We start from the raw sequence: 24614 nt of genomic DNA, 5'->3' as shown, positions 1-24614 counted from the left end.
CAGGTTCGTTTTTGCTGCCGTGCGACTTTCTTTTGTCGTCTTTTTTATGTTTTACGCGTCTCCTGTCATTTGTTACGCTTCAATACTTTTGTATTATTACTTCTATAGTTTCTTATTTTCAAGACGCACGCCTGTATATAAGCGCGACCGTTTCCTCTTTGTTTCATTCCATTTCGTAAACGTTTGAAGGATATTGCTGCTGTATCGCTGTATGTACAAAGGATAATCTCATTTTTGTTATCAACTGCAGGTGACGTATGTTTCTTTTCTACTAATTTCGTAACGGTGTTTTATTTTATTTTTTCAGTTACCGCATTACTTACAATGCAAGTATTTGAAAGGAGATGAAAGGAGATTACAAGCAGTGAATTCTTTTTATTTTATCTCCTGTTGCAGGCGACCTTGCAGCTGTGTTGCGCTAATGCGACTGCGTTAATCTGACTCTAGGATAAAGGGATATTATCAATACAAGGTTACTTGAACAATTTAATTCAAAATTATTAAACACGAGGCAACTAATAACAAACCTTACATCGAATCTGACACCGTTTAACATACGGCCACTCACCATCTCGTTTCGTTAACGCTCGTTTTCTTGTCATACACCAGTCGCCTTGGCAACCAGGACTTGCTTTGTCTCTAATAATCTCCAATGATCTCTAATAATCTTCAGTGACCGCTTATTTTATGCAAATGACATGTGGATTATTTAGAAAACGTATGATAATTAGGTTCGAGTCATGTCGTGGCTTCTTCGAAAAACATTGTTCCTTTAAAAAGTGGGGAAAAAGTGCTGTGAAACTGGTCGTACACGATGTGGTAACGGTGCATGGCTATCATGATATGCATAATAATGCGAAACACGACACAATGCTCCGGAAATATGACGTTATCGATACAGATTGATAAATGTAATGTATTGAATTGGTGTCCAGAATATATGGATATCATGAAGCAGATCGTGGTTTTTAATTGTTGTTGGGCGTAGAAAGAATAAAACAGATTAATGTAAACCTTAACTATCAAGATAATTGTATGAGAATTCTCATGAGCAAAAAAAGCCATAATATCTCCAATTCCATAACACCTGGGGTAGATGTAAAGCAAACTAAAATGCAAATTTGCGATGTAAAATTTTCGTTTTATTGGACCGAAGATTCATGCAAGTCATGTCTCAACCATCGTTGTGCGCCAAGGAAGGCATTAATTTTCAATCTGACTTTTTTTCTGTAAACCTGAAATGAGTCGTTTTGGAAATCTGCCAAATCGTGGCGTTGGTGCGTCAGACATGTAGTTAACAATTAATTTGTCTGCCACGTTTTCACTAAGAACCCACCAAGTTATTTTTCTGCCACGAATCATACGCGACGCTCGAGACAGGGCACGAAAAGTACTTCAAGTTATCGCATTACATGTTTTAAACTGCAAGATGATGTTCAAATTATTATTGCAAAGCCTCGCTCTAGTCTTTGTTATTTGTCCAATTGCATGTTTGTGCAAAGGAGCGAATCAGGTCATCCTGACTTGTGGAGGAGGCAACGAAGATCCGATACCAGGACCAGCGGGTCCTCCTGGAAAACGGGGTCCACCGGGAGCTGTTGGGCCTCGAGGTGTCCAGGGCCCGAAAGGAGAGCCCGGTGCCAATAACACCTGGGAAGACGAATTCAGGAGATTGGAAGCAAAGATGAAAGCAATGGAAACTGAACTCAAACGTATTTTTGTTTCTGAAATTATTGTTGATTTGTACTTTGTAACTGCATTGATTTTTACTTTGGAACACACCTTAAGTAAAAAATGATTTAAAGTACTTTTAATAGTTTGTATTTTTCAACAGGCGTTAACGTTTCTGTCGAGAATTTAGAATCATAACAGCGTGTATTGGAAAACAATATAACGATGGCCTCAGGTTCGGTGACAATTCTTTTTTTGTGTTGTAATGTTGCCGATATCAGTTACATCGACGAGAAAGGCGCATAAACAAATGCTTACGTTTTCTTTTGCAGGAGATACGAAACGTTTTGTTTACGCCAGTTGCAAGGATGCGTTGCAAAACGGAATGACACAAAGCGGAGTCTACAATTTATCTTCTCCTAAACCATACAAGGGATATTGCGATATGGGAACTGATGGTGGTGGTTGGCTGGTTAGTTTTTTTTTGGTTATTTGTAATGGTTTGACCAAGAATGACAACTTCTAGAAAAAGCAGGTTGTTGCAGGAATAAAGTTGCAGGAACTATTTAAAAGCACCAAAGCTGCAAATAAAACAAAATGAATTCAAATTCAAATTCTGCAAGAAATACAAACGTTCTCTATTTGTTTATACATCAATTTTAATAATAAGAAATGAAGAATATACAACTATACCTCACCGATAATATTGCTACATGGTAAACGAACGTGGTTAGTCGGTAAAAACATCAAACTAAAACGCACTTACTGACAAAACAAAACGTTAATTAGTTTTTCTTTTTATATTTTCAGGTAGTGCAGAAACGATTTGATGGTTTAACTGATTTCTATCGGAACTGGAGAGCATATGAAAAAGGATTTGGTTCCTTGACGGGAGAATTTTGGTTAGGTAATTCGACATGAGCATTATCCTCAAAAAAATGTTTGGCTTCGTTGGTGGTCACGTATAATTTACATTCAGTTTTAGTTCTTTAGCGCCACCAGCGGTAGTTCAAAAAATACTCCCTGTTGTAGTAGGCTTGAGAGTAAATGCATCAGGGACGACATGAGTGCATATTTCGAGCTATGCACAACACTTAACGCTTATTGATTAAATAAGGATTGGAGTTGATGCACGAACTTACAAGTTGGAAACGTCACGAACTACGCGTTGATCTGCAAAATTTCGATAACACAAAGTATTATGCAAAGTACAGGTAACTACATGGGTGCGTTCATGTCCTAAGTGTTTTGTTTCCTATTTTTTCATCTTGACAGCAACTTCGGCATCGGTTCATCAAGGGAGAATTACCGTCTGACTGTTGGTGGATACACTGGTGACGCAGGTAAGCGAGCAAACACGTCCAAAATAAATAAATTAACATAAAAATGTCTCCCAAAACAAGTCACAAGTCTTCATGCTCAAATGCGAAAATTTTGAATTATAAACTTTTTTACACAAAAAAATAAGGGTTTCGCAATTGTAGTGTTATTTCGACTTTGTCTACGTTGCTCACAATATGCGTAAAACTTGTATGTATTCAACATACACTGTTCTCTTAACATCTGAACCACCAACTGAAGTGTATTAAAATCCAAACACAGCGATCTTCAGACAGCTCAGATCGATTTATTTAGAGAAAAATATATTTCGCCTAAAACGGCATCATCAGTTTCTCCATTTACCAAAACTGCCAAAAAGGAAAAACAGAAAGGAAAAAGTCAAGAATCTAACGCAAAAAGGTTACGCAAGCTAAAAATAAATAAAAATTAATAAAATCTATAAAAATATTCAGGTTCCAAGCATTAACTAAAAAATAATAATAAAAGTATGAATTAACTGCATGTGGTCAGACCTGTCTGTACTACTTTGCTTTCAAAAAACCACTGGCGCTGACACCGAGTGAGCACACAAACATACAGAAGCAACTGAATGTAAAAACAGAACAAAAGTGGAAGGGGAATGGACGTCACGAACTGCAGACAGGTAGGCCTGTGGGCGAACAGGTGTGACCGATAAGACTCGGTGAATGATAAGACGATAAAAACAGGTTAACAACACAAGAAAAGTCATCAACCCGTTACAGCGAAAACAAGCGCAAACAAAAACTAGTTTGTTTTGCTATTCCCCGCCCGTAGGACTATGTTTTTGTTTGCGCTTGTTTTCGCTGTAACGGGTTGATGACTTTTCTTGTGTTGTTAACCTGTTTTTATCGTCTTATCATTCACCGAGTCTTATCGGTCACACCTGTTCGCCCACAGGCCTACCTGTCTGCAGTTCGTGACGTCCATTCCCCTTCCACTTTTGTTCTGTTTTTACATTCAGTTGCTTCTGTATGTTTGTGTGCTCACTCGGTGTCAGCGCCAGTGGTTTTTTGAAAGCAAAGTAGTACAGACAGGTCTGACCACATGCAGTTAATTCATACTTTTATTATTATTTTTTAGTTAATGCTTGGAACCTGAATATTTTTTTAGATTTTACTTAATTTTTATTTATTTTTAGCTTGCGTAACCTTTTTGCGTTAGATTCTTGACTTTTTCCTTTCTGTTTTTCCTTTTTGGCAGTTTTGGTAAATGGAGAAACTGATGATGCCGTTTTAGGCGAAATATATTTTTCTCTAAATAAATCGATCTGAGCTGTCTGAAGATCGCTGTGTTTGGATTTTAATACATTATTATTGATACGGTGTGCGATCGACAGCCTGCCAGGGGCCTTTGGTTTTTTGGATCCAGATTTGATTTACTAATCACATTGATACCAACTGAAGTGTTTAACAACTTGCATTGATAGGTGATAAGTTGGCAGTTCACGATCAGATGTCATTTAGTACACGTGATCGAGATCATGATCAGCATGTTGCACACTGTGCTGTTCGTTTTTATGGAGCTTGGTGGTATAAGAGTTGTCATCACTCCAACCTGAACGGAAGGTATTACAAGGAGGAGTCAAGATCGTTTGATTCAAACGAATGGCGTCCCGTATCACGTAAACGTTCGGAAATGAAAATCAGGCCTGTGATGTGAAACACGAGCACAGAACAACTGACAAAACATATAAATTTAATTAGTTGCGTGATTAAACACAAATAAGGGAAAATGCATCGAAATTTTTTTTCTTTTGTTATTTTTAGAAGTGGCCAAAATTATAATAACCACAAACACTTTACCATGATTGCAAGGAATTTTCGAGTGTATTTGAGTATTTTGTGTATTTTGTAAACACTTTGCTTTATCAACAATCACATATAAAAAAAATACATGGAACTTTAATAACATATCCTTTTGCTTGTTGCGTCATTACTCATTAACGTGGAAAGCGACCTTTGGGTCACGGTTTTAGCTTAAAGTGCAGCGCTCTCGGTGTTTCGCTCTGAAGACCTTATCAGGCGCAGAGTTTGACTTGGGCGAAACATTTTCCGAAGAGTAGCGCATATGTTGTAAGGTGAGCTCAGCGAGGACGGAAACCTCGCGTAGAGTAAAAGGGCAGAAGCTCACTTAAATTTCATTTCCAGTATGAAAACAGACCGCAAAAGCGTTTCAAACTCGAGGTGTCAGAATAGTTTGGCTAACCAAGCATTTTGCTTTTGTATTGCTAGAAAACCTGCGGAATACTGCTTACTATGTTTGGAACCTGCGGAATTTTTATTCTCAAAATTACCAGGTTCATTACGACATTATTCTTTTTAAATTAATTTTAATAAAATTTGGTGGTTCTGAAGGAAAGTATAACCAACGTGTCGAGCGTTTTAATTGTGGCTACCCACCAGAAGATTTACTTCCGTAACGTTGCAATCCTTGTTCCAAAAACCTGGAAAAGTAGTAAAGTCATAGCCTCAGGACAAAGTTATTGTCTGGTAAAAAATCTCATTGAATATACTGAACTTGTGTTTAAAAAAGTTGAAAGAAGGCAAACAAATTTTAGGCAGATGTAACAGTGGCCGGCGCAAACCTTATGCATGGAGACTCCCTTTACAAAGTTCAGTATATTCAATAGAATGGCCTGGATCTTATAGTCACCTTAACACGAAACCAAACGCTGATTCCAAGCTAAAGCGTTTCAAATATAGAAACGTAAGTGCCACAGGAACGTATTCCCACTCGACACACACATATAACGTTTCTCGAGTGGAAATAATTTACAGCGAAGGTTCTTTTTTTGGTGAGTTCTGTGTGCGCTGTGCTCAACTGTAGTGCAAGGAAGTGTTAGGCGTTTTTTATCAGCTAAATTACAATGAATTTTCGACACGCTTTACCATTTCACACTATCGTTTCTGGTATCTAAATTATTCATAAAAACTTCGAAAGATATTTAAATTAAAATTTTGTGCTGTTCCAAAGAAAACCATTTGCGTTCCGCTACAACTGCTACGCATATCTCGCAGTAAACAACACCACTTCCCTGTAGTCCTACAACCAACGATGTTTCGCATTTCGCTTCATTCTGAGAGAAGGGAGCCCCCAGGTCACGAAAAAAAAATGTCTTGGTATCGTTTGGGGTTTTATCGATGTCCAGTAGTACAATTACGTTGTAGTCTTTTGAGGAGAGTAAACATGATTTCATTTGTACAGCAGATGTTAACGCAAGAAGTGTTTGGTTTCAAGAATGTTCCAAAATGCTATTTTTTGTAAGTAAGCAAATACGAGGGATACACACTCGCATCACGAAAAACTACAAACATTCCTGGATATTTAATATTGTCCACCACACTGTCGAATGGGGTGCCGTCGGCTTGCATCGGTATTGTGTGGGTATCTCTGTTGCCTACGCAGGGGATTCCAGTAACTACTTCAGCCAAGAACATGCATCTGTTCCCTTGTGAACTTTTTTTTGCATACCAGTGTGAATATTTTGCGGTCGTAGCAAAGTAAACTCCTTTTCCAAAGTATGTTGCTGAATAAATAGAAAGTCACTTAAAGTTAGGAACTTTATTGATTTACTTCCAAATAAATCAATTCGGACCGACAATCAGACGTAAAATACGCACAGTAGGCCGGTTTATTATTGTTGGCATCACGTGGCATAAATCCATATTTTTTTGGTTTTAGCCTGTGTTTTTCCACTACAAATTAACCTGCTTTGGTAAAACTACAAACCATTTTTTCCTGCGTGACTTCGATCAAAAGTGTCTTTCCAAATTTTTTCGCTGGTCGCAGCATCAGTTCCATGGAAGAGCTCGCGGGTTACAGGTTGGTTTGGAATTTTCTTCTCAATCTTCTTTTTCTGTGCCTGAAACTGGTTCCACTGAGTAATGTTTTGAATCCTGTGCAACTGAAACGATACCGGATTTGATTTGTTGCTGTGCATTTTTTGCTATAAATTGACGTTTAATACAGTTTTGTTGACACCCAACAATATTAATTAACACGAAACTATGAGAAATGCTGGTGGAGAATAAATAGGAAACAATATCTATTCAAAGTGAAATTTAAATGCCTCCGTGTGCACACAATAAAACGAACTTATTTCCAACTAAATATATGACAGGCTTTGTAGTTTTACCGAAATAGGATTAACATTTAAGGTTTTCTGAAATTTCTGAAGAACATTTTGAAATTCTGAAGAGTTTGCTGCTACAGGAACCTTCATCACAGTCTCATCTCCCATGTCATTCCAAGTTTGGGGTCCTTAAATTTATGCTTGTTATTCATGTTTGTGAAAAGGTAAAAATGGAGTTTCTATTTGAAATAAAAATAACATCAAAAACAATTTTCATCAAATTAAAATCTAGATGATTTTCCACTGTGTCAAACATTATGTGGAAATGTTGTTGGAACGTACTGGTTGTTTTTTATTTACGTCATGAACGCAGATCAGCGTGACTCACGTTCTAAGATTAATCTTCTTTCAACCTTACAAGTTGAAACTCCTGTGTTTGCTTCCATCTTTGTGAAGTCAACAAGAAGGATATTTCGAATCGTGTCGTGTACGAGTACATGACCTTGCTTGTTTTTCTGGAACAAACCAACGAGAATCTAACAATGTTTACATTTTTGACATAAATTCGTGAATTCATGTTTTAATTCTTCCCTGCAATCAAACAATGTTGACCTTTTGCGCCCTAGAACTCAGCTTCGTTTTGCAATGACCCAACGTAGTATGTTTTAGTTTCTTGGGACACCAAGAAAACTATTAAAATATGAGGAAGATTCTTTAGCTCACCTTGTACGCGATTTCAAGGACAAAGTTTGCCCGCACAGGAAATTTTCTCATTTTGTTGTCGGTCGGGTGTAAATACCACCATTCTACGTAATCTGACACGTGTAAAGCTTGTTTAAATTCGTTGATGACTTGATTAACTTGCGAGACTACTGACGACATGTTTGATTGTAAGCCCCGAATCTTTAATTCGCTGTATTACAATAGAGTGAATAAGTTACACACCATTGGTTCAAAATCACCCAAACCATTGACTCACTTTCTAAAAACTTCGATCAAGACATTTTCGCCTGTCATGAGATTTTTTAGTTCTTCTTCTACGTCCGGCGTCAAATATTTTATTGGCCCGTCTTGAACAGTTTGTGTAAAACTTAATTTTTGAACTTGTTTCTCAAGTTTTGCAATTGCCTATATGACGATAACAATTAGATACATTTGTTCCAATGATATCTATGTTCCTTTTTCTACCAAAATACCTCAAAACAAAAATGTACTGTGACAAAGAATCTGCAAAACAAAATGCATTACCTTGTCAATTTTCTCTTTGCTTTGGGAACAGAATTCGACACAAACTGTTGAGGTAACTGTTGGCTGAAAACCTGAAACATTTAAACAGCAGGAAATGTGCAAATATGTGAACTTTAGTATTACAGTTTGTCCACCAAGATGGATATATTTAGCTCAACAAAACCAATGATTTTGATGTCTTGTCAAGATTTATGCTAAATTTTATGTTAGATACTGGAGTGCATGTATAAATGCAGTGTACATCCGTATACAAATGGACATACTTGATTTTGTGATTAGTTTGGATGGCCTCAGCACTTTCATTGGAATATTGAGCACTTCTCTTTGAAAGTCTTTTAACATGTCGATTTGATAAACGTACACGATAATTTGTTTCAAATGTTTAGGTATGCTTTGATCAAATTTGTTGATGGCTGCAGCAAAACACTTTGCTACCATGACACTTGACAACCCTATAGCACCTGCAACAATTAGTCATTTGAACACACGTATAATGGTATCATTTTGAATTTTTATGTAGTTTAATTATTCTGTACAACTGTTTTGTGATACAGAAGCAAATGGATTTGTTTTAATATGGCCACGACATCAAACCAATACGGAATAAGTGCAGGTAACAAATAACTATAAGTCTCTGGGTTACCAGTGCCAGCAGGAGGAACGGCCAGTGATTGAACTCCAAGTTTGTCTGCTTCAACAAAACACTCAAATAGCACTTGCTCTAGTTGGCTAGTGTCGTTAGGTGTCGCTAGATGCAAAATGTATTTGCACAAATTTCCGCCTGACGTGACCCGCATGTTATTTGTGGAGCTAATAGGATTGTTTGTGCATTCCTGCACGATTGTCTGTCCTGCTTTGGCTATCAACGCCTTGCTTACTTGACCTTTAAGAACAAAATATATGAAATTACGTGACTCACTCATGCCACTTCGTTTCGTGTTTTTGATCTGGGCCAACTGTTGACTTCCACAAACCAACATTACTGATGACTGACTTACTTGACAAATTAAACTGTTTGGTTGAATTAACAAGCGCTTCACACGTTGAAGAAGTAATGTCTCCTGGGCGTGCGGTGACACTAAGAGAATTAAGTCCCTTGCTTGACACTTCAGGGACATTCTGCAAGAAGCAACTGCTTGTTTAAAAGTTTACGCACCGGGCTTCCATTCACAAAAGAAAATATTTCCAAAGCCTACACTCACTTGGGCTTGTTGCGCCAGACCTTGAAAATTAGGTACCATGTTTTGCCTAAAACCAAAAACTTCGATCTTTTTGACATTTTTCGGTTTTCCTTCGTTAAACTTGTCAATAGCGGATGCCATACATTTGGCCACAACACTGCTGGATAAACCAATTCTACCTAGGGTAAAACGCACGAAAACATTTAACTGGTGGTACACAGAGAGTCTGTAAACATTCAAAATAAACTTCTATTTCAATGGAAATTTCTAACATTACAAACCCATTATGAAATGGTTTTCCAAACAAAGTTTTTTTTTATAACTTTAACACAAAACATTGCGGATTTTTACCTGTGCCAACCGATGATATTGCTAAGCTGTCAACTCCTAATCTATCAGCTTCACAGAAGCATTCTAGTATATGCTTTTCCAGTTCATCGTCAGTCGGTGTGTCTAGGTTTAAGATATATTTTTACAAGTTTCCTCCAGGCGTTATACGCATATTGGGTGTAGATTTAATTGAAGTTTTGTTGCTTTCATTGTTAATTGACTTCTCTTTTTCCAGCAAAGCGTTTATAGCAGTTTTTGTTTAATTTTCACTGATTCTTCTTCACATTTTCCAACTACTCATTGATAGTAATGTATTCATTTATAGCCAATAACAACTTACTAGACAAATCAAAATGTTTTTTTAACTTCACGATAACGTCACATGTGGTTGTTGCTCCTTGCTTCACAAATACTATGATGCTTCTCTCCTTTGAAATGCTCAACGTCGTTTCCGAGACATTGATGGACAAAACATCTTCCGCTGCCTAACAAGTTAGAGCATTGTTATGCAATGATTGTTATCATTCACTTCACATAGACAACTGAACTCCTGTAATTGCATGGAATGTTAATTAAATTGATAAGACGGTAATATATGCTGTTTGGGGCGTTGATTTGATCTTAATTCACAGTGATTCCATGTTCCACAAAATGGAAGTCATAAAATTACTTAGTTTCAAAACTCCGTTAAATTTTTGTTAATCTAACTTATGTAATTTTGAACTTTCTAGTCTAGCATGTTCTAGAACATTAACCTACTGTACATAAAGTGTTATTACGACATAACTGCACCCTGAAATTTCGTTTTATATCTTAACCATGCCTGTGTCTGTGAAAAAAATGACCAAGTAAACATCACGCAAGTTGATTCCTTTGTAGCTTTTCACAACTTCGTCAAAACACCTCAAAACCAATTCCGGTGGAAACTGGAAACCACCGGCACCGAGGGCAGGAAATGCCATGGATCGATATCCTGACTTCTCAGCCATGTTTAGGCAATTCGTGATTGCTTTCTTCATCACTTCTTCTCCGCTGCTCTGGTCAAAGTCATCCAGAACCACATGATAAACTTCCTGGCAGTATAGTTTGAACCCAGGAGTTGTGATTACGTCACCGACGGAGTGATCCCCGCTGCTTGCTTTTTCACATGATTCCTAATATAAAGTGCCAAAAAAATGGGATATTTATTGGAGCTATTGCAAAGATGCATAGTTCAAAAAATTTGTGAGTGCTATTGCCAGATGTTTCTTTCGAATACAAGTGTAATTGTAAAACCAAAATAAAAAGCCGACGGAAAGTGTAATTTAGTATTGTAAATATCACTTTACTTTATACCTGCAGTTTATCCCCAGCTTGCTTGAGTAGATCCCGGGATACCATAGAACCTGTACAACTTGGTAAATTTTGAGGAGATGACGAAGTAACAATGACACCAGCCTTTAAATTATAACAAAACTTGCATAATGGTTTACAATTTTCAAAATATGCACAAAAATTAGACTTCGGTACTTGGATTTGTACCTGAAATTTCGAAATATCTCCAAGCGTAACATTCAGTGTCGTCGATCCCTTCTGAGGTGATGGTTGCTAAAACACAACAAGAGATAATATAACTTAACACCAAACGATCAATTTCCCAATTATATATTTGTGATAACTATTCAAGCTGGTAATCTTTTCAAGTATAGTTCTTTTGGTTTTCATGGGTAAAAAAAAATTATTGTTCATTTTTTTGTGTGTAGCGTTTACAGTTAAACCATTACCGGTTTTGCGTCATTTTCGTAAGGTGGTATAACAACGGAAGCTCTACTAAGATAAACGGAATCAAAGGACTTGATTTCCTGTTCCAGAACTTTCACAAACTCTTGCGTTGGATACGAAAATTCTGCTACACCCAAGCATGGAAATGCGATTGAGGAATGACCTGACTTTTCAGCCATCTCCAGGCAGGTTTTAACAGATTTTCGTAGCAAGCGTTCGCCGTCTGCTGGGTTGTAATGTGAGAGGAGGACGTGGTAGACCTCTTTACAGGAAACGTTGAACCCCTTTGTGGCGACAACGTCACCAGGTTGTAATATCTGATCACTTGCAGTTTTACAGGCATCCTGTATCCAAAGTATTAATTCTTATTATGCTGGTTTGAAACTAAGTTTGGTATTTAAATTTCCGAGACACGAACCAGTCTTAATAGTGATAAAAAGCCGCACTGTATTTTTGCGAACATCGATGCAACAAAATTTAGTCTGTTAGCAATTTGTCACCGTGGAAACATATGGTGCGTGTAGTGTTGCCATAGTGATTTTTAGTGATATACGACAGCTGAAAGTAAACGCCAGACAATTGCCTGTAGCCATGATAGCTTACATACTGTTTAACTGATTTTTCTTACCTTTAAACCGTTTCCAGCATGAATCAGAGCTTTTGTAGTTTTGGATCCTTGACAGCTTGCTTGGTCATGTGACGTTGATGACGCTACGATTACGTTGGCCTATAAAATCGCGCATGAAAAAAAGTCTAATGAGCTTCAGGATTAAAAAATAACAAGAAAAACATTTACCTGGAAAGTCGAGATATCTCCTGTTTTGTATTCAAGTTTTATTTGACCTGGATGCTCTATTTCGTAAGTGCATGAGCACGATTTTCCAATTCCCTGTAGAAAGTTAATTCCTTTCTTGTCCGCGAGATATTTTGCAATTCCAGGAACTTTGATTGACTTCTCCTTTCTGATTAAATCGTGTATGATATCTTGAATCCAGGTGAAAGCTATAAACGCATGTACAGGATTATGTGCAATAGTAATACTTGTTTGTTATCGACACAAAATTATAATAGCATATAGGACATATGTAATCACGACACATTTACAAAATTGTAAAATAAACGACTTAATTTAATTGGAAATCAATTCATTTAGTTGGAAAACCAGCATTTGATGAAGGGCAGATGCACAACCACAGAAGCGCTGATCGCAGTAAAGAGTTTTGTTTTGTCAAAGTTACTTGAGCACACATGTAAAAGTCCCGCAACGTCACTAATTCCGAGTACCATCACTAAATCCTAAGTTTATGTACCTAAACCTATATAAAAGTGGATTGGGCCTAGAAGCTAACAGCTTACAGCTGGCAATTAAAGGAGTGTTCAAACACACTTACTCCATCCAACAAAGGTAGGGATTGGTTTTATGTCTCATAAAATTTAATGCGCAGAGCTATGCAGCCGACCACACAGTAAATCGTCCGCGTGACGTCTTCTACACCTTTCACTTTAGGAGTACAATGATACCGTTAGCTTACCACTCAAAACACCCTGCCAGTCTTTTCCTTTAATCACCAGTTCGTTGTGTTTAAAATCCAACTTTACGTTTACCAACATCTCATCAGCATCCTTTTCTTGCCACAGATATTTTTGAAGATACCGGGAAACAATGGGACTCAGTTGGTGGATAACAACGGGAGTTGAATCCCCGTTACACCCCTTGCTCTCAGTTGATGAATTGCTCATCATTGACCTGAAAAATGCGGACAAATCTTTTCTAAAAAGGAAAATCTTATCACGTACAAGTTTCTAAACATGTTCAATCAAAACACAATCTACTGCACAATTTCTGTTCCTGATTTTTTATACCCAAATTTTCGATCAGTTACGTTTCACATGATTGTGTGCAAGAGCTAAAATAACAACTTAATAACTAACGTTAGCATTGTACTGCTAAGACCATATAATAACGCCTACACACAAAGCACTTGTACAGATAACATTTTCATTGTTTTTTCACCTGTACTTTTGGTCCAAGCTTGCTGTCTAAATTGTAGCGGGTTCGATAAGGCAACTACTGTAAACTACTCATTGCAAGTCATCAAGCATAAACAAGTTTTTCGCTTGTCGTATCAAAGCCTTTCCAGCGAGCACAAAAATCAGGAACCCGAATTTCCTTCCCTTGTTCCCTAACGCAACGACAAGGTAGATGAGCTCTTAAAAATGGATTTTATTTGCACTGGCGGCTGGAATAAAAGGACCCACTTCCCAACGCATATTATCTGACCTAAGTAAGGTGCAGTGTGCACGCATTACATCAGTACCAGCTTGGGTGATAAAACCAAACCGCCTCGATTTGGAAATGACATATCCAACACTGTTTTTTTTATGTATAACTCCAGATGAAATTAAACCATTTTTTTAAGGTTTTACTTTCTTGTAAGCTTTTCAATACTATTTATCTCGCGTAACTTAACGATTTTTTCAAGAGTTTTATTTCAGTTCCGTGACAGAGTTCCCAAGTGGCTTGCTTTGTAATTCTAACAAAAATTGTTTGTTTTTTGATTGAAATTGATTCCAAAGTGTTGTATTCTGTATCGTTTCGATCTGAAATTATTTCAAAAAGTGTAAAATCACGTTTCGAAACTTGGCACAAAGCGATATATTTGTGATTTTCTGAACCACGTCGAATTGTAAAGTTTTGTCAGCCTCACTAGATTTTTTTGGAAACCTTGGTGAAGGTTTATGTAGGGGAGTTAAGGGAGAGTGGTTTTTGAAAATTGCTCATAATATTATTTTAAATAAGCACCACATTTCTAAAATTTATTTTGTTGTAAACAGCAATACATTGCTCAACAAGAGGTGTTTCCTTCGTTTCCGAATTGTTTGAACAGTTTTATTAACTTTGTGTATAAGCTGCAGACAGATGACCACTGTTTCGACCTGAAAGGTCTCAGTTTTATTAACGTTGTATTGAATTTGCAGAAACGTGATTATAGGGTAAAACAAAATTTCATAAGAAAAAAGAACACCTCAATATATTGCAGTAAACATACAGGGAAACAAAAAACGCTCTAGAGTAGGTGTCCAACGTTAGTCGTATTTGAATTAATAAACTGCATCCTGGCTAATTTGCCAGTTGATTTGACCAAAATTTGATGGGTTTTATGTGGTTTGGCCTGATTGCAAAACATATCTGTCCCCATATGAAGTAAAAAATGTCAGTTAACAATTGATACTATTTTTTTCATAATTTCTATCCAGACTTGAAAATGTTACGTTTTGTAAGTGAGCAAATATGAGGGATACACACTCGTGTCACGAAAAACCACAAACATGTTGGGGGATTGGAGGTTGTCAACCACACTGTCGAATGGAGTACCGTCGGCTTGCATCGGTATTGTGTGGGTATCTTTGTTGCCGACACAGTAGGTCCCAGTAATTACTTCAGCCAAGAACATGCAGCTATGCCCTTGTGAATCTTTGCTCGTATATTGTTGTGAATACCGAGCAGTCGTAGCGAAGTAAACACCCTTCCCGAAGTAGGTTGCTGTACAAATAAAAAAAATTCTCTAAAAATAGAAAAACTTAATAGGTTTACTTTCTGAAATGAAGTTAATTTGGTTCTATGTGCCAAATAGCTGAACAAACTAACAAACTATATAAATCCATATTGAACTGCTAGTTCATTGCAGTTTGTGCAAAATACATGTTCATTTTTATGGTGTTGTAGACACATATATGTAAAAACAACATTTATCATAGAATTAATCGTGTTTAAAATACGAAAGACTACAAACCATTTCGTCCTGCGTGACTTCGATCAAAAGTATCTTTCCAAATTATTTCACTGGTAGCAGCATCAGTTCCATGAAAGAGTTCACGGGTTACAAGCTGGTTTGGAATTTTCTTCTCAATCTTCTTTTTCTGTTCTTGAAACTGGTTCCACTGGGTAATGTTCTGAATCCTCTCCAGCTTAAGAAGACAAAACTTTGATTTGTTACAACATGGAATCTTTCCAGAATCAATTATTTACGAGACAAAAAAATTCAGTGTCCATGCTGTATTGTCTTTGGCATCTGAAACACTACATTAGCACTGCAATATTCCCAATTTTTGTAACAAACATCCCTTCTAGAGATGTTTATATAGCTTCCCGCGCATACAACAAAGCCAGTTCACGTAAAACAAATTGTTGTCAACCGTGGAAGAAAAAAAATATTGCAACTTTTTTAGATTTACCGTAACTTCATTCAACTTTAAAGTTTTTCGGAATTTCTGAAGAATATTTTGAAATTCTAAAGATTTTGCAGCAACAGGAACTTTCATCAAAGTCTCATCTCCCATGTCACACCAAAAAGTAGGTCCTGAAAAAATATTATTTGTAAAAATATTTTTTTTTCTTTTATAGGTGAAAATACAGTCACGCAGAAAAGGAGACTCACTTTGTGAGATTAATCTTCTTTCAACTTTGCAGGTTGAAACTCCTGTGTTTGCTTCCATCTTCGAGAAGTCAACAGCAAGGTAGAGATTAGGAATCGTGTCGTGAACAGTAACGTTTATCTGACCATAGTTGTTTTTCTAAAAAAAAAAAAAACGAGAATCTTACAACAATGTTCACATATTTATTGAAATTAGCCAATGTATGTTTGAATTTTGCGGACAATAAATTTCGCTTTCACTACTTTCTGTTTTGTAATATTCTAGATTAATATCTTTTTTAGTTTGATCGAACTACAAGGAAAACTTGCGAAATAATATATATAATCTTTGGCTTACTTTGTACGTGTTTTCAAGTTCGAAACTTGCCCGCACAGGAAATTTCTTCATTTTGTTGTCGTTCGGGTGTGCATACCACCATTCGACGTAATCCGATATGGGTAAGGCTTGTTTTAGTTCATTCATGATTTGATTAACTTTTGCAATTACTGATGACTGGTTTGTTTTAGAGCCCTGAATCTTCAATTCACTAAGATGAAGTATAAAGATTTAGATACAGACCATTGGTCTACAATCACCAAAGAAATTAGCTCACGTGTTGGAAACTTGTTTTATCAAAACATTTTTGCTTGACATGAGATTCTGCAGTTCCTGTTCTTCGTCGGGTGTGAAATTCTTTATTGCCTCGTCTTTGATGATTTGTGTGAAACTAAGTTCCTCAACCTTTTTATTAAGTTTTGCAAATGCCTGTGTGATGTAAAATTATAAAATTGAGTAATACCCCTACAAGGAAAGACAGATTAGTGTTTTACAAACAACAATTAAATACATTTGCAGTGACAAAATGATTCATGTATATAAATATCGCTTTACTGCATATAAGTGCTAACATTAGAATATACGTTAGTTAGGTACGAACATATTTTTAAACAAAAACGTACTGTAACAAGTAATTTATGAAAAAAAAACGCACCCTACAGCTTACCTTGTCAATGTTTTCTTTGCTGCGAGAACAGAACCCGACACAAACTGTTGAAGCAAGTGTTGGCTGAAAACCTTAAAATTTTATTTGTATATAATTTAGTAATACTGTTTGCCTGTTCTATATTATCCACACCATTCAGTTAGATTTCTTTAGGGCGACTGTGACCTTAACAAAACCGTGAGTTGCGACAAAACGTAAAAAATGGTTTTGAAATATTTGCTTACGCTTTATTTTTTTGATACTGGACCGCAGGTAAGAACTGGTAGTTCGCATGCAAACAGGCCTACCTGATTTTGTGAATTGCTTGGATGGCCTCAATGCTTTCGTGGGGATATTGGCCACCTCTCTTTGAAAGTCGTTCAACATGGCGATTTGATAAACGTACACGGAAATTTGTTTCAAATTATTAGGTTTCCTTTGATCAAATTTGTTTATAGCTGATGCAAGACACTTAGCCACCGTACCACTTGACAAACCGATAGCACCTTCAACAAAAAATAACCTGTATACACATACATTTATGCGTAGAAATTTTACTTAAAAGGTGCATTTATAACTTGCTGATAAAATCCAACGAAAAATGTACCGATATTGGTAATTTGACGTAATTTAGTGTCTATGGAAAAAACTGTGATGGTTTCGTCAATAAGACTGTGACATAAATACAGATTATACATCTGCTAGTTACCTGTTCCAACTGGAGGAACGGCCAGTGATTGAACTCCAAGTTTGTCTGCTTCAACAAAACACTCAAATAGCACTTGCTCTAGTTTGATGGAATCGCTAGGTGTCGCTAGATGTAGGATGTATTTGCACAAATTTCCGCCCGACGTCACCCGCATGTTATTTGTGGAGCTGATAGGATTGTTTGAGCATTCCTGTGCAATCGTCTGGCCTGCTTTGGCCAACAATGCCTTGCTTACTTGACCTTGAAAAACAAAATATATAAATTTGTCTTATTCATATCACTTCGTGTCCATTTTTTCATTTGTGCCAACTAAATAAAATGTTAAATTTTAGATAAATATTTTTCAAAATCATTATTGTTTTATCTCAACGCACAAAGTGCACTATATGAAGTATTTGACCATGGATTTTGCGAGCAAAGCAAATAAAAATTAAAAAGTAATTTGAATGCGGAGAGCATCAGATGACCGACTTACTCGACAAATTAAACTGACTGGTTGAGTTAACAAGCGCTTCACACGTTGAAGAAGTGATGTCTCCTGGGCGTACAGTGACGCTGAGAGAATTAAGGTCCTTGCTTGCAAATTTTGAGACATTCTGCAAGAAAAGTTTGCTTGTTTGGGAGGATTCGTGTCGGGCTATAAATTCTTGGAAAAGTTGTTTTGTTTAAAATTGTTTAGGTTTAAGTTTTTGTGCACAATCAAAATTTAAATAAATGTTATTTTTACACACACTTGTGTCTGTTGCGCCAGGCCTTGAAAATCAGGTACCATATTTTGCTGAAAAACGAAAACTTCGATTTTTTTGACATTTTTTGGTTTGCTTTTGTTAAACTTGTCAATAGCGGAAGCCATACATTTGGCCACAACACTGCTGGACAAACCAATTCCACCTGCGGTAAAACGAACGAACAACTTTACTGGTGGTAGGAGTACAAGTCATGCAAAGAAAATCGCTGATAAGAAAGGAACAATCAGAAACCTTTCAATATATACTTTGAAACAAAATTTTGGAGAGTCTATTTAACTGACAGTCCTAACATTATCAAGTCAGCCTTTCCAAACACAATTTCATGTTAAAATCTTAACAAAAAATTGGTCTATTGGTATCATCAAAGGTTTGCTGCAAAGTATACTTAAAGACGAATTTTACCTGTACCGACAGGAGGCATCGCTAAGCTGTCAACTCCTAAAGCATCAGCTTCACAGAAACATTCACAGAGAAGTTTTTTCAATTCGTTTGTGTCTGTCGGTGTGTTTAGGTGTAAGATATATTTACACAAGTTTCCTCCAGATGTAACCCGCATGTTGGTCTTTGCTTTTACAGGGTTTTTATTGCATTCATCTTCAATTGACTTCCCAGCTTTTGCTACCAAAGCTTTCCCAACCTGACCTGTGATGCTCAATCCATTTGATATGTAATAATATATATATATCGTTTCGCTGCGACTTTCATCGTCAATAAGATCATTCAGAAGTGGGTTTCCAACCCACACCTCAGTTTATAAGTAAAACATAACATTTTACAATCATGACCAGTATTAACTCACCAGAAAGATCAAATTGTTTGGTTGAGTTGACTATAGCTCCACACGTGGTTGTTGTAATATCTCCTTGCTTCACAAACACCATGACTTTTCTCTCCTTTGAAATGCTCAAAGTAGTTTGCAAGACATTGATGGATAGAACACTTTCTGCTGCCTGATAAGTAAGAATGTAACATGTAAACTTTTATACTTCTTTAAAACCTTGCAGAATCATAACTGTCGCTATAGGAGGATAATTGTCGCCCAAATCTTGCTATACTCACCGACAGGTTGTTGTTTACAAAACTTATGTACATCAAAACACACGTTTTTACCTTCTTCGCGTTTTGGTCATTAGGAAATATGACCAAGTAGACATCATGTAAACTGCTTCCTTTGTAATTTTTCACCATTCTGTCAAAACACCTCACAACCAACTCCGTTGGAAACTGGAAACCACCGGCACCGAGGGCAGGAAACGCCATAGATCCATATCCTGACTTTTCGGCCATGTTTAGGCAATTCGTGATTGCTTTCTTTAAAACTTGTTCGCCGCTGCTCAGGTCAAAGTTATCCAAAACCACGTGATAAACTTCCTGACAGTAAAGTTTGAATCCAGGGGTTTTGATTACGTCACCGATGCTGTGATTCCCGTTGCTTGACTTCTTGCATGCTTCCTAATATAAAAACCGATAATTTGAGAGCGGTGTCCTTAGTTAACAGCAAAAATATGGGTTACTTAGTGAGTTACTTCCTGAAACTATTTCTGTTTAAAACTGTTTAAAAAAGCGCACGATACCAACATTTTTTTCGATGTAAGACTTTCAAGTCAAGGGAAATACGTTCCTTTTATTCACTCTAACTTACTACCAAAACCTATGACGATTCTATTTTTATGCTACATGCATTGAATCAATTTTAAAAACTGCTTGCAACTTTTAAGCCGTGCAGATTTTGATGATCGTCAATAATACAGCATTTCGACCAACCAAAATGAAAAAACGAGACGAAAAGTGACACATTACTATTATAAATAGTGTTTAACTTTATACCTGTAGTTTACCACCAGCTTGTTTGAGTAGAGCTCGGGATATCACAGAACCTGCACAACTTGATACATTTTGAGCAGATGACGAAGTGACAATGACATCAGCCTTTAAAATACAATGAAACTTTAACATTTAGTGATGTTTATTTAAACAAAGAAAGATTTAGAAAAGAAGAACTGTACCTGAAATTTTGAAATGTCTCCGAGCGTAACTTTTAGTGTCGTCGATCCCTTCTCACTTGATGTTTGCTAAAGAACAGTATGAGATTACGTCTGCCATACCCAGTGTTAAATTCGTAAAAACATTCCAGGCTAATATACTCACTTGCTTCAAGTAAAGCATTTAGTCCATTATTTATTTTGTTTATTATTGATAAAGAAAAAAATTTATGGCGATTGAAGTAAATAATTACCGGTATTGTGGCTTTGAGGGCTGGCGGTACCACAATGGAAGCTTTGCTGAGATGAACAGAATCAAAAGACTTGATTTCCTGTTCTAAAACTTTTAAAACCTCCTTCGCTGGATACGAAAATTCTGCTACACCCAAGCAAGGAAATGCGATTGAGGAATGACCAGACTTTTCAGACATCTCCAGACAGGTTTTTACAGATTTTCGCAGTAGTCGTTCGCCATCTGCTGGGTTGTAATGAGAGAGAAGAACGTGGTAAACCTCCTTACAAGAAACATTGAATCCCTTGACCACAACGTCACCAGGCTGTACCTGTGGATCACTTGCACTTTGACAGGCATGCAATACAATCACTTTGTATATCGTGATGGTTTGTAACAAGGTTGGCAATAAATTCCAAGGACTTAAACCAATCCCTTAATTAATGAAAAGCCGCACTGTATCCGGCTAACGACATTTATGCAATGTTTTTTGATTTGTTTTGATTTGTCACATCTGAAATTTAATAACATTGTATTGCTTTAATGTATGAATGTTAGTGTGGCAGTCAAATTCAAGTTTTCGGAAAGTTGAAGAGAAATAGGATTAAAACTTAATAAACTTCTGATGCGCTTCCGTATCACGACCAATTGCCCGATGTGCGAGGTCTTTGACCAATCTTATCTGTTATGGGGCCACTGCGACATATGAGCAATGTTCCATAGCTAAAAGTATACACCGAGCAATTCTCCCCAGTAATGCTAGTTTTCATGCGTTATTATTACTTTTAAGCCGTTCCCCGACCCTTTGAGCAAAGATTTTGATGTTTTCGATCCTTCACAGCTTGCTTGGTCTTGCGGCGACGATGATTTTACGATTACGTCTGCCTAAAATCGGATTTTAGAAGAGGAGATTAATTCACGATAGAACTAAAACCGATAAGAAAAACATAAACCTTAAAATTCGAGATGTCTCCTGTTCTGTGTTCAAGTTTGAGTTGTCTTGCATTCTTTATTTCATGTGCACATGAGCACGATTTTTCAATTCTTTGTAGAAAGTTAATTCCTTTTACATCCGCGAGATATTCCGCAATTCCAGGAACTTTGATTGACTTTTCATTGCTGCTCAAATTGCGTATGACCCCTTGAATCCACAGGAACGCTGCAAACGTTGAAACACAATTATGCACAATTGTTTGCTTGTTTGTATACAACACAAAACTGAAATTACTGAAGGAGAATGTGTAACAATGACATAATACGAAATTTCCAGTTTTGATTGAATTTGAAATTAATTAAATTTGTTTACGTGCTACATTCAGGAGCATATCAAGGGGAGGCGATTCCTCCTCCATTAAATAACATTTACCGATCGTCCTTGGCTATATATTACAGTTTGTTGGTAAAATTGGCAAACATATTGCAATTTCCACTTAAAAGTTTCAAATGACAAAACACTGGCAGTGGTGGTGCATCAATTGCACAACCCCATGAAACGTTCATCACAGTAAATTGATTTTCGGACTAAAGAGATTTATGAGTTGAGCAACATGTAACTTATTACTAATAACTCATACTAAATAAAAGTGTATTGGACGCGGCAGCCTACAGCTGGCAATGAAATGAGTGTTTAAACAACCTGGTCTCAATAAAGGTAGGGAGTGGTTTTATGTCCGTAAAATGTGTTGGGTTGAGCTATGCAGATCAACCCTATAGTGTATGAGGGCTTAGTTATGTATGTGATGAATTCTTACCACTTGAAACATCATGGTCTTTTCCATTAATCACTAAGCCGTCGCTTTTATATTCCAGCTCTACGTCTTTTAATCTCTGATCCGCATCCCTTTCACTCCTCAGATATGTTTTGAGGTAGAGAATAACAATAGAACTTAAGGGGCGGATGCCAATGGATTTTGTCAAAAATTCGTCGTCGAGAGAAAAGTAACTTTCATCGCTGTCAGATGAGGAATCGCTCATGGTTTAAACCAAGTACGGACGAATTGTTTCTGTAAAAAAGCCAATCTGAGCTCGTGTAAGCTTTAAAGCATGTTCAACCACAACACATTACAATTTGTTCTAATCTACTAAACAATTTATGTTGCTAATTTCTTAACCGCCGTACTGTTCGGTTAGAATAATTACGTAGCACATGATTGTGTGCGAAAGCTTAATAACCAGTCATGACGTTTAACTTAGCTTGGTTTAACTATATCTCAGAGGTCACACTGAACGGCGAATAAAAGCGGAACTAACAACGCGCAGTCTATCGCAGTCTATATTTAAGGCACGAGACAGATATATGCGTTACCCACAGCTGCTGGTACCGCTGAGACCAAATCTTAAGGCCTAAACACACAATACTTGTAAAGATACTTTTATAATCTTTTTCCACCAACTATCCTTTTGGTCCAAATTTGCCTTGTAAACTGTGACGGGTTCAATAAAGCAACAGCGAGAAACTAATGCAGCAACTGTAGCCTGCGCATCGCATGCCGGTCAGTATGAACTATTGGATCACTTATCGTATCAACACCTCTCCATCGAGCACATAAACCCGTGGCACAAAATGCATTTACTTGTGTCCAAACGCTGTGACGCGGTCTTATTTCGCCACACACATTCAGAACCCACACTAAACCATTTATCCTACCATTCAACGCTCACAATGCGTGTGCATCAAAAAGAGGAACCGATACTCAACGCGTCATACCTGACACTGACAGATGCAATTTGTAACTAGATTGTACATACCGTTGGGTTGGTGCAATGTTCACGCTTTACGTCAGCACTAGACTGGGCAGTAATAACGGAGCGCCTGGCTTCGGTGATGTCATAATCACTACTGGGTTTAATTCTCCAACTAAAATAAAACCAAAGGGCTTAGTTGCTTTGTAACCTTTGTAAGACCTAATCACTACGTGTACAACTGCCACCTGTAGCTCAAGTTCTACTGCAACAGTGCATAATGAAACTCATTGGTATATCTTCCGATATATTCAGCATTTTCAACGCGTTAAAAGTCACAATACTGCAGACGGTCCCTAAATAACACTCCTGCAAAAAAATACATCACCTTTCGGTGTTCTATGACTGAAATATCAGCGTGCTACACAAATATCAGATGCAGAATAGCGGGATTGATGAAAACGGGGGTTTACGATAAATGCACTCATTTTTTTTTTGAAAGGGATCACCAAACAAGCCTGTAACGGGTATCACGACTTATGGCATTTGTGTGTTACAAGGTATATGATGGATAGACGCTGGCATCGCGAAATACCACAAAAAATGCTTGTTTTAACATAATTGTCAATAACACTGTCAAATGGCATCCCGTCTTCTTGCATGGATGCAACTTTCATAGAGGCGTAGCTTTCGCAATATTTCCCTGTTATGACATCAGCTATATACACACTTTCTTAACCATCGTTATCTTCGTCAGTGTAATTATGGGAGTATTTACAAAACAAACCCCTTTTCCGTGACGCGTTGCTAAACAGATGATTTTGAAATATTGACATTTCCAGATTTATAAGTGTTTTAAACAAACAAAATACCATGTTTTACTGCGTTCTTGAAACTGATACCACTCAGTAATATTCTGCATTGTGCAGCTTTGTTGTATAAGGATGGAGTTTGTGCAAGGTTTCATCTGCCAAAGTTTATATGATGCGTATGCATATGGCTCGAGGGCTTAAAAGAGAGACGGGGGGCGGACGTGGTATGGATAATTACCGCTTAATTTTGCATAGCACTTCGGAGTGATTGAGTTAAATTTTGATTTCATTCGTAAAATATTGTTATCCCCAAAGAACAGCTTGCAACCGAATTTGTGGCAATTTTTATCGGCATGTATGTGCCGGAACACCACATGTAAACCGCGTTCATAGCGAAGGTATATGCATTTCAATTGCAATCAGTT

At 37.1% G+C, this 24614-nt stretch overlaps 3 protein-coding genes across 3 annotated transcripts; 1 reads left to right on the top strand and 2 right to left on the bottom strand.

The window, feature by feature from the left end:
• The first annotated feature begins 1429 nt into the window (after positions 1 to 1429).
• Positions 1430 to 4692, top strand: LOC145912787 (ryncolin-1-like). Its single transcript, XM_083000350.1, has 6 exons — positions 1430 to 1712; positions 2004 to 2143; positions 2482 to 2578; positions 2789 to 2885; positions 2947 to 3014; positions 4460 to 4692. Exons 1-6 carry the CDS (start codon positions 1430 to 1432, stop codon positions 4690 to 4692), a joined length of 918 nt encoding a protein of 305 aa, XP_082856476.1.
• Positions 4693 to 10157: 5465 nt separating this feature from the next.
• LOC145890358 (protein mono-ADP-ribosyltransferase PARP14-like) lies at positions 10158 to 20894 on the bottom strand. Its single transcript, XM_082981381.1, has 25 exons — positions 20718 to 20894; positions 20488 to 20553; positions 20309 to 20410; positions 19592 to 19933; positions 19281 to 19431; positions 18884 to 19123; positions 18466 to 18623; positions 18208 to 18328; positions 17733 to 17972; positions 17332 to 17529; positions 17045 to 17115; positions 16655 to 16806; positions 16399 to 16588; positions 16065 to 16200; positions 15862 to 15986; positions 15420 to 15594; positions 14956 to 15169; positions 13158 to 13396; positions 12422 to 12627; positions 12254 to 12352; positions 11628 to 11969; positions 11386 to 11451; positions 11200 to 11301; positions 10776 to 11018; positions 10158 to 10349 (listed from the first exon to the last, which is right to left on the bottom strand). Exons 1-25 carry the CDS (start codon positions 20892 to 20894, stop codon positions 10158 to 10160), a joined length of 4347 nt encoding a protein of 1448 aa, XP_082837507.1.
• A 202-nt stretch (positions 20895 to 21096) lies between these two features.
• On the bottom strand, positions 21097 to 22669 carry LOC145890268 (uncharacterized). The gene is made up of 4 exons (XM_082981313.1): positions 22447 to 22669; positions 21649 to 21854; positions 21479 to 21580; positions 21097 to 21209 (listed from the first exon to the last, which is right to left on the bottom strand). Exons 1-4 carry the CDS (start codon positions 22667 to 22669, stop codon positions 21204 to 21206), a joined length of 537 nt encoding a protein of 178 aa, XP_082837439.1. The 3' UTR covers positions 21097 to 21203.
• Between the last annotated feature and the right edge of the window lie 1945 nt (positions 22670 to 24614).

The sequence above is a fragment of the Ascidia mentula genome, chromosome 1 (genome assembly GCF_947561715.1).
Source record: "Ascidia mentula chromosome 1, kaAscMent1.1, whole genome shotgun sequence".
Classification (NCBI taxonomy): domain Eukaryota; kingdom Metazoa; phylum Chordata; class Ascidiacea; order Phlebobranchia; family Ascidiidae; genus Ascidia; species Ascidia mentula.
The sequence above is the reverse complement of the archived record's forward strand: the minus strand, read 5'-3'. Positions and strand labels throughout refer to the sequence as shown.

Excerpts from the sequence above, each read along its gene's own strand:
- LOC145890358 (XM_082981381.1), bottom strand. The coding sequence starts at position 20,894 with ATGTCTGAAAAGTCTGGTCATTCCTCAATCGCATTTCCTTGCTTGGGT. Across the intron at positions 19,432-19,591 it reads ATGACCAAAACGCGAAGAAG|GCAGCAGAAAGTGTTCTATC; the intron begins GTAAAAACGTGT and ends CTTACTTATCAG. Across the intron at positions 11,302-11,385 it reads GAGATATTTCGAAATTTCAG|GCTGGTGTCATTGTTACTTC; the intron begins GTACAAATCCAA and ends TATAATTTAAAG.
- LOC145890268 (XM_082981313.1), bottom strand. The coding sequence starts at position 22,669 with ATGAGCGATTCCTCATCTGACAGCGATGAAAGTTACTTTTCTCTCGAC. Across the intron at positions 21,855-22,446 it reads AGACCATGATGTTTCAAGTG|CGTTCCTGTGGATTCAAGGG; the intron begins GTAAGAATTCAT and ends CAACGTTTGCAG. Across the intron at positions 21,581-21,648 it reads GAGACATCTCGAATTTTAAG|GCAGACGTAATCGTAAAATC; the intron begins GTTTATGTTTTT and ends ATCCGATTTTAG.
- LOC145912787 (XM_083000350.1), top strand. The coding sequence starts at position 1,430 with ATGATGTTCAAATTATTATTGCAAAGCCTCGCTCTAGTCTTTGTTATT. Across the intron at positions 2,579-2,788 it reads GACGGGAGAATTTTGGTTAG|GATTGGAGTTGATGCACGAA; the intron begins GTAATTCGACAT and ends TGATTAAATAAG. Across the intron at positions 3,015-4,459 it reads TGGATACACTGGTGACGCAG|GTGATAAGTTGGCAGTTCAC; the intron begins GTAAGCGAGCAA and ends TTGCATTGATAG.